The sequence below is a fragment of the Temnothorax curvispinosus genome, unplaced genomic scaffold, assembly GCF_003070985.1.
Source record: "Temnothorax curvispinosus isolate PA1 unplaced genomic scaffold, ASM307098v1 QBEX01002184.1, whole genome shotgun sequence".
Classification (NCBI taxonomy): domain Eukaryota; kingdom Metazoa; phylum Arthropoda; class Insecta; order Hymenoptera; family Formicidae; genus Temnothorax; species Temnothorax curvispinosus.
Window position 1 is genome coordinate 655 of NW_020211964.1, and position 10,253 is coordinate 10,907.

Sequence of the window (10,253 nt, forward strand, 5' to 3'; positions counted from 1 at the left end):
GTTCGTTTTGGCAATGTAAGCGATTATGAGCACGTCAAAATGGCAGACGATAGGTTATTGTGTGTTATATTTGCGCAAATAATAACATTATTAGAATTATTATTCGATGAGGAAGAATATTTAATTTTTAAAATAAACCTTTTTTTTAGAATAAAGCGAGCAACATTTAATTTTATTCTACAAATTTTAAAACCTAAATTACTAAGATCAAAATCAGGACGTAAAACAATATCACCTAAAAAACAATTATTTATCGCTATATGGAAAATGGCCACCCCAGATTCATATCGGTATGTTATTAATATTATTATTACACATTGTTGTTTCAATTTTTAAATCAAATAAAGGGAAGTAAGAGAGGCAATCAGAGCCACGCGCGGTAATTAATGCGCAATCAAAATAAGTCAATAATAAAATATATATATTAGTTAATACAAATTCGGACGTTTCGACACTTTTTTTGTGTCATCTTCAGCGACACTTAGTCGATCCGTAAGCGCTTACAACTCAGCGAACGACGTGAGTAACGCTCATAAGCGCTTACAGCGCGTGAGCGTTCAAACCGAACGCACCCATATATAGTATCAATGTTATAATCTAAATTACATGTTTTAGTACTGCTATCTATAGTATAAGTAAGAAGTACTTAGCTCTCATTTATACTTTGTTATATTAATTCGTTGGTTCTCTGCATTTGTCATAAAAAGAATATATAGAAAATAAAATCTATTGTTTTTCTATAAAATAAAAAATATGTATACTTTTAGAATAAAATAAAGAATGATACAGTATTATTTTAAAAATTTTAAAAATGTATTTTTCGATGAAAAAAATAATCAAACTTTTCAATTGTTTATAAAAATTAAATTTTGTTATTTCTTGTACACTCTTAAATTATTTTTATGTAACACATGCATGGAAAGTGGCCCATTACACACGCTACGCGTGCGTGATAGACCACTTTCCACGCACTTGCAACATAAAATAGGGTGTGCAAGCCGTGCGTAAAGATGAAAATTCCCGGGTGCGGTGACCGCACTAGCCTTAACACTTTTCAGGTCCATGTATTTCGTAAAAAGTGGCAGTCTGGTACATAATATAGATGTGGATCCACACAGAGGTAGTGTGCGCTCACTAACCGCATGTTCCAACATTTCTTCTTTTTCATGATTCCTTCATTTTATACGGAAACAATCAAATCTGCCTTGCTGATAAACAGTAAATGGTATAAAAATCGATAGAAATTTTTCAGATTAATAATTTGATTCAGTTCCAAGTTTCCGGTAATTTTCTTTATTCTCTGTGTGATCTTTTGTGCAACTTTATTGTTAGATCGCTATAACCTGTATCAAACAATGAAATAAAAAATTCATTAAATAAATTTAAAAAAACTTTTTGAAAAATTTTAGTCATTTAGAAGCGTAACTATATAAGTGTAGCGAAGGTAAGCAATTTAAATTTTGTATTTTTTTTTCTTTCGTGCTTGTGCACGCATGTATGCCGTATGTATGTTGTTCTACCACGTGGTGAAACACACTACCACGTGGTGGAACACACTACGTGTATCGGAAAATGAGATAAAAGGTACATTTTTTAAGTAAGATAAAAAATACATTTTGGAAAATCTTAAGCCCGTTCTACAAGAGCCGTAAGAATATGGGATAAGACGTAAGTAGTATATAAAAATTGACCGACTACAGTCGATTATTCTTGGATTGTAAAAATTTTATTAGTCAATAGCTTACTGCTTACAGTGCTTATGTTTTACATCCACTCTTATATACGGCTATTGTAGAATGGACCTTAGTTATTTAGAAATCAAGCGTACCTAATTGTGGCGAATGTGAGCAATCTAAATTTTGCAATTTTTTTGTTTTTTCCTTTGTTCTCGTACACGTGTACCACGCATGGTGGTAGAGGAACACAGCTCGTAATGTTTCAGACTTATAAAAAAATATTTTTCTATATTAAAAAAATGTAATTTTCTTTAGAATAATTAATTATTTAATATTTAATACTAATATACATGCAGACTATGTAATAATAATGTCAGTACTAGTCATGTAAATGGAAGCAGGATAAATTTAGATTATATAATCTAATTTAATTATATAATCTTACCGCTATAATTATAATAGCATAATATACAATGCATTTTAGCATATACTACAAAAGGAAGGATTATTATTATTCTCCATATTTTTTGTCTTTTTTCAGGGAGAAAATATGACATCCCATTATCAACCTTTATGTTGCGAGAGTTTTAGTCGATATCTTTATGTCAGTAGAGTATCCGTAGGAGAGGAGGGTAGTGTTGACTTCATCTATCAATTTACGAAGAAGAGATTTGTTCCCAAGAACTATCAGAATATTAGCATATATCACACTGCCCCTGACATAATTGGGCCACCCAAATTTCAAAACTATGGAGAACTATTTCATTTACCATTTCTTTATGAAAAAATGTTGGTATGTATATTTCCTGGTATTATACATTGTCCCGTAAAAGTAATCGCAATTCAAACTTACAAGAGTTTGTAGTATTTAACACTTTTTGAGTTTTTAATACAGGGATACTATGGAGAAGAAGATATTTCAATATTTCCATGGCAAAACAAAGAACCTAGAAATGAGGCTGATTCTATTCGGCTATGGGATAAGACAAACAAAAATAATTATATTTGTATGTAATATTTGAATTATGAGATATTGTTAAAGAAGATATGCTTTTGTTGAGAAGAAAGTATAATTATATATTTTCTATTATGAAGGTATCGAGTTTCATGAAGCTGTATATCCAATCAAAGTTTGTATTTACGAAATACATCATCCTGGAAGCGTAATTCAAACTTTGGCCCAAGATTCTAATAATAAGTGGTTTAAGTTGTGGGATAAATCATCTCATTTTGTACCGCCGACATCAAGATTATTTTCTCAACCGTTATCGCATCCGTGTAACTTTAAAACCAAAATGCTCAGACTAACATTTAAAAACAGTTCACGTTTCTCTTACACAAAGCTAGATGCTGTGATGCTCATCGGTACATCAGAATTGATCCTTTCTAGAAATCCTAACGAGAACTTAACTAATCTGTTAAAAAGAATTAACTGCATGTACTCTTTATGCCATGACAATGTCCATAATTTAACAGCAGATTTAAAAAGTGCACACTTGGATATAGTTCATCTGCAACAGAATTTTCCCGAATATTGTATTATTTGTAAAAGGTATTATTATCGTCGACGTTAGGTAATATTTAATTTTTTTTCTGTTAATAATGAAAATAAGTTTGTTTCCATAATATTTGCAGCGATATAAGAAGGGTTTCTTATAAGAGTAATTTGAAGCAAAAGGTATCTCAGGAAGTAATCCCTTGTTATGAGCAACCTTTTGGACGGAGATATTCGCGTCGTGTTTTATTAAAAAGTCATTCAAATTATGCAAAGCGTATGAAACTCTCTTCGGATGAATCTAAGGACCTATCACATTGCATTTTGTCTGAGCTTACTGTAAAGTATCCTAAGAAGTCTATTTTTTATAATAATATTTATTGGAATGTCATTTCTAGTATTAAAGTTTTATCTTTTATCTTTGCAGGATGAAATACTACTAATAATATTAAAATACTTGGATTTGAAAACGTTATGCTGCATGAGTAGAGTAAATTGGTGCTTCAATAATTTAACACGGGACCCTTTACTCTATACACGTTTGAACGTGCGACGTGTGACGGACAAATTTATTTATACGCGCAATGTATTTCGTTACTTTACAGCTAGATGTAAATATTTGCAACAATTAGATCTTACAGCAATCAACTTTGATGTTAATGATTTCGTAAACTTTTTTGATAATTGCGGCAGAAATTTAACGCACTTAAAATTAAGTCTCTGCGATGTCGATTTAAATTCTGCCCTACTTAAAACTTCAGAGATATGCAAAAATTTGAAAAGTATGTATATATGCATATAGTATATAAATTATCAAGATTATGGGTAAATTGCATATAACTAATACAAATTTTTCTTAGAATTGGATCTAAGTTATTGTCGACTCATAGAAGACAAAGAATTTTCGTACCTCGAGAATCTGGAAGGTTTGGAGTGTTTAAACCTTGTTCAAACATGTGTAAGAACTGAACGTCTTTGCAAAATACTGCAAAAAAACCAACGGATGCGTGAGTTATGTTGGAACTCAAGCCATATTATAAACATAGACGCAGTTTTAATAGAATTAGGAAATTTGTGTCGTGATTTAGAAGTAATATATTCATTGAACGCAGAGACTTTTACATTTCAGGGTATTTAATGCTCTCGCTAACTGTAAGAATTTACGAAAAGTGAACCTTATTTTTCCGTAAGTATTATGTGCGTTCTACATTTTTTTTTAAATACATATTATTGTATTCTTTATTGAAATTTGTTTGCTTCTGTTGCAAGCATCTTGAAAAAGTTACATGGATTTTCTCCTGTACTAATTATATAATTTTTGTTACAGAGGATATCTAGTTAATGAGAGTTTATTTAGATTACTTTCTTCTTATCAAAACTTGCAAGAAGTATATTTGTACCATTTGTACCATACTGTCCTCACTGATCACCAGTTGGAATTACTAGCGCAGTGCAAAAACTTGAAAAAGTTATATTTTTATTCTGTGAAATTTTATAAATCTGATAATTATTTCGTTATTTTCGAACAATGTCCTAAAATGCAAGAGTTTTATCTCATATACTATCATATAAGCGATCAATTAGTTAATCAATGGAAAGAGAGATATCCGCAAGTGTCCGTTTATACATACGACCAAAATAATTTTATAAATATTATTGGACAAATAATGAAAATATTTATTTAAAAACACAAAAAATAAATATAATGAAAAAGAAGAGAAATCAAAGTATTATTCCAAGTATATTTATTAGAGTAAGTAATATTTCGCAAGATATGTATTTTGTGCGTGAAATTAAATTTAAAAGAATATAAGTACAATATTTTATAAACTATCTCTCAAAATTGCTGTAGACTTAATACAGGGTGCATAATAAAACACTTAAAATGTATGAAATACAACGTCATAATAAAATGAGAAGATATAAAATACAATAAATAGCATAATAAACGGTGCAGAAATTGAAAAGGGTTTAGTTGCATCGACAATAAGCACCAAATTATATGAGAAACAACAATCGAAGATGGACATAATCTTCAGCAGCATCCTTCACTTAATTGTTGTAAAAATTTAGTATCATATTTTTTCGAAACTAAGCAACTCATCAAAGCTATTACATGATTACAAATATTTAAGGGTGACATCTCAAAGCATTACCAAAAACCTAAAAATTTCATAGATTGTTCTATTATTGCGTCTAAGTATCTGTGTAAAATTTCAGCACAATTCTTTTACTGGTTTAAAAGTTATTGTAATTAAGGATGTATTGGAGGTATTTCAAATATATTTAGAAAGTGCTGTAAAATTGTTTCTAAATTAAATTAAAAATACTCTGTAAAATTTTGAAGTTATTTAAGAGTTATTTAAGTTTAAAGTTGATAAAATTAACATTATCCCTTATAGAGAATCGACACTTTCCTGTAAATATAAATAAAATATAAATAAACCTTTAAGATATTTCTTAAACTTTTTTTATGTGTAAAACATACATCATTGATATTGTATTTTAAGTTTCAAAATTTTTTGCCACAAAAAATTTTTTTAATTGTTTAAACAATACTAATTATTTAAATAACAAAAAATTATACTCAAACTGTTAACGGTAATCTCTTCTAACATATAAAAAATTTTAAGTTGTTTGACATACATGCAAAGTCTTCTTTTATTGAAAGTTTAACTTTTAGCAAGGACTGTACGACACATACATCCTTAAAATAATGTCTGTAGAAACTGAAAGACCTCCTCGTTGCAAATAATCAAAATATTCATCATTATAATAGCATAACCCTTATTTTCACGAAAAATAGTTTTACATTGCTGACATTGTTGCTTTGAACCAATTTTATGTATAGCATGTGTAGCAACCAGTAAGTAATTAAGCACTGCATTATTTGTTTGTATGCTTAAATAATCTTCAATTACATGATTAAGCTCATTTTCAGTTTCACAATGTTCTGGAATTTTATCAAATTCAATATCTGAGTTAATTATATCTTTAGCTGCGTTTGGCATCCTTTACAAAAATATTTCACCGCTTTTACACCTCACATAGATCGTTTTTAGCCCGTTTTTAGCCCGTTTTATCATTTTTATGTCCGTTTCTTGCACTCTCAAGCACGCGCAGTCTACATGATGAGTGTACGCGAGTATGCAATCGTACACAATCCACTTTAACCACTCGTTTTTAAGCAAAAGGGCCCCTTTGCGCCTCAAAAACGGGTCATACTCATTGCCAAATGCACGTTTTTACTACTCAAACTGACCGTTCTCGCGGTCCAAAAACGGTGAAAAATTTTTATAAGGGATTGTAAATTGCTGGGATGCGAGCTATATAGCAGATGACGAGCGTGATCAGTGGTCACGTAACTTTTGAGTAAACTGAGCATGAAGGTAAATCTCGAACGATTCAGAGCTGTCATTGCAATAACTCGCACTTCAACCTCAACATAAAATTATGAATTTGCAAGAGTTTGCCCTTTTTATTGTATAATAAATGTTTATCATTAATTTTCAATATTTCGTAAAGATTGCTTTTTGGTAAAGATAAAAATCTAATCTTGAAAAATTAAAGAAAAATTATTTGGAAGTCACATTAAAAAAAATGCTAAGAATTAGCTCCAGGCTATAAGTGAATGCTTCACCGTGGTATTTTATAAATATAGCTAATTTATTATAGACAGATGTTTTGTAAAATTTTCAGATATTTTAAAATACTTTAAGATAGGGAAAAATTGCGTCAAACGTGACAGATTCACGTTTGCACTGAAAATGTACCGAAGAAATGTATGTATACGGAGGAGGGTTAAGCCGCTTACTTTCTACCGTCGCGATTGAAATGATTCGAGACGTAGTTCGAGCAAATTTTGCGTCAAGAGGCTAAACACTTGTTCGAGAACTTCTATAGTCCTTCGCTACATCAGTATCCGTTGCTATTAAAAAATCCATATAAGCTACAACATTCGGTAAATGTTTAGTATAACGCTCTTCTCTCCGATTTTCTTAAAACTTTGTAAAATTGTTTATTTTTGTGTGTAAAAAACATTCTGAGAAGGAAAATCGTCGCTTAGGTCTCGTTTTTTTTAAATTTAATTTCAAAATTTTGATGTCGGTAAGGTAGGAAAATGATAATTTACGTTTTTAAAGTACTGCGCAACTTCATTTGAAGGTCACGTGACAACTGTCTACTAATTAAATACAAAATATCTGCTTAAAACATGTGTGTGCCCTACTTTAACGAAAATCCGAGCAAAAATCATAACTTTTATAAAGCAGTGGATACACACGTGTGTGCCTTGTTTTAACGAAAATCACAACTTTTATAAAGCAAGGCCTACATACGTGTGTGTGTGTGTGTGTGTGTGTGTGTGTGTGTGTGTGTGTGTGCCCTGCTTTAACGAAAATCACAACTTCTATAAAGCAGGGCATACACACGTGTGTTTGTGCCCTGCTTTAACGAAAATCACAACTTCTATAAAGCAGGACATACACACGTGTGTGTGTGCCCTGCTTTAACGAAAATTACAACTTCTATAAAGCAGGGGATACACACGTGTGTTTGGCTCCCTGCTTTAACGAAAATTACAACTTCTATAAAGCAGGGCATACTCACGTGTGTTTGTGCCCTGCTTTAACGAAAATCACAACTTTTATAAACCAGGGCATACACACGTGTGTTTGTGCCCTGCTTTAACGAAAATCACAACTTCTATAAAGCAGGACATACACACGTGTGTGTGTGTGTGTGCCCTGCTTTAACAAAAATCACAACTTCTATAAAGCAGGGCATACACACGTGTGTGTGTGTGCAGTGCTTTAACGAAAATCACAATTTATTAATTTATCAATTTATCAATTTATCAATTTTGGCCACGTACAGTATTTCACAACCATAAAATTTTAACCTAAATGGCACCGTTAATGAGTATGCGGACAACTTAATTTGTGAATATAGTAACAAATAAAGTTGCGCAGTATTTAAAAAACGTAAATTATCATTTTCCTACCTTACCGACATCAAAACTTTGAAATTAAATTTAAAAAAAACGAGACTTGAGCGACGATTTTCCTTCTCAGAATGTTTTTTACACACAGAAATAAACAATTTTACAAAGTTGTAAGGAAATCGGAGGGGAGAGCGTTATACTAAACATTTACCCAACATTCTCGTCGTAATCAATCAAGCATGTCAAAATTTGAAAACGTGCGGGTATGTTTTCCAGATCGAACGGCATTTTTTAGTACTCGTATTCGTATTGATCCGACGCGAAGTATCGCCGCTTTACTTATAAACGGCCGGTTGCTCTTTCTCTTCGACTGTTTCCTCGTCCATCCAAACCGAAGCGTCAAATTTTTAGAGGCGGCAAATTTTAGAAAGAATTTTAGAAAGAACGATAGAGATAGAATAACCCTTGACTTTAAAAAATTTGACTCCATTTAATCCGGGAATTCAATCGCATTACAATTGGCTTCTTGACTTGAAATTTTTAATATATATTGCCAAACATTAATGTTGTATTTCGATTGCGTTTATGTATATATCGCAAGCACAGCAGAACGTAGTTTTTCTACCATAAAGAGGGTAAAACTATCTACGCTTAACTATACGACAAGAAAATAAATTCACTTTTTGTTCTTTACATTAAATCCGAAATTACCACGTGTTTGAATTACAATGACATTATTGATGAATTTTCTATATTAAAATGTAAAAAAAGAGCATTTTAACTTAATCTACTTATTACATTCTTCTATCTTTGTCTTCTTGTTGTGTTTTTGTTCTTTTTGTTTTTCAGCCGAAATAAATAAAGGATTTTTTAAAATAAGATCTCGAAAAAATTAATTTAAAAAATTCGGAATTTTGTAAAACTTTGATGGGCACTTGATAAAGAGGTAAGATTTGGAAATATGTAAATAATAATAATAACAATTTTAGCAATTTTTTTCGACAACAATATTTATTGTCCCGATCGATGCTCTCACCGACGACTTCATCGCGCGGACAAGAGCGAGGCGGACACTTGTGGAGTCTCACTCGCAGAAAGTGGCATGGTAAGTATTTTTAGAAACATATACATCCATCATCCAACTATACATCCTTCACCTCCACTCCATTCTCCTCTCTGTCATTATTATTTCAGATTAATTACACGAGCCCAAAATCTAATATAATATTGAATAAAAAACCATACGCTCAATAATAATAAAGTTAAAATATGAAGGTTACAATCTCCGAACAAAACAAAAATAGAAGTTGATAATATAAAACTTATTTGCCGAGAATTACGTTTTGATTTACTTATTGTTAGTCTTCATCAAACTGATAAAATTACATTACAAAAAATATAGAAAAATTAAGCAGAAATATAAAAATAGTCTCATAAATAAATAATTAAAATAATATGTCAGGAATAATATGTCAAACGCATGTCGAAACAGAAATAATGGCTGATGGTCAATTTTGAATACAGAAGTCAAACATTACTGCAGCGATCAAAAGTGTGGTAACAAAATAGAATTACAAATCAATCGATAAAAGGTATAACAATTTTCGCCGTTGATAAAGCGCGAAAATGGAGTTCCATAATTTAAATAAATCCAGTGTGATGTGTAAACCGACTTATTGATCAATATGATAAAAGGATCAATATGATAAAAGGAAAGGATTCTAACAATCAGCCGATAGTTTCTGAATTACAGGCATTTGAAAATCTTCTACACAAGAACCGTTCGTACGTTCGTATACACGAGTTTGAACTTGTGTACCCACATCTGTGTATGAATGTCCGTGAATGTTTTGCCGGCAAAACATTCACACAGATGCGAGCAGACACACAAATACAAACTGGTTTTTCAAAGTTTAATTCTATCGTACACTACATGTAACAAGAGATTAATGAAGAAGCGTCCACCACATACATAAGTATCGCACAATCATTATATTTTGGGTGACCGTATAAAACAAAACTAAAGATGAGTTACTTTATTAGTATGCTATATCTTAGAAGCTATAACGTGAGAAATACGATTCAAACACAATATATAAAACAATATTTTACTGGAATTTAATAAGTTTTGTTTAATTTT

At 31.0% G+C, this 10,253-nt stretch overlaps 1 protein-coding gene across 1 annotated transcript; it reads left to right on the forward strand.

Annotated features, from left to right (window-relative positions):
• Window positions 1–2,402: 2,402 nt before the first annotated feature.
• LOC112468867 (F-box/LRR-repeat protein 4-like) lies at window positions 2,403–4,819 on the forward strand. The gene is made up of 7 exons (XM_025038238.1): window positions 2,403–2,469; window positions 2,572–2,683; window positions 2,772–3,228; window positions 3,312–3,510; window positions 3,599–3,953; window positions 4,032–4,357; window positions 4,499–4,819. Exons 1-6 carry the CDS (start codon window positions 2,464–2,466, stop codon window positions 4,307–4,309), a joined length of 1,407 nt encoding a protein of 468 aa, XP_024894006.1. The 5' UTR covers window positions 2,403–2,463; the 3' UTR covers window positions 4,310–4,357; window positions 4,499–4,819.
• The last annotated feature ends 5,434 nt before the right edge of the window (window positions 4,820–10,253 follow it).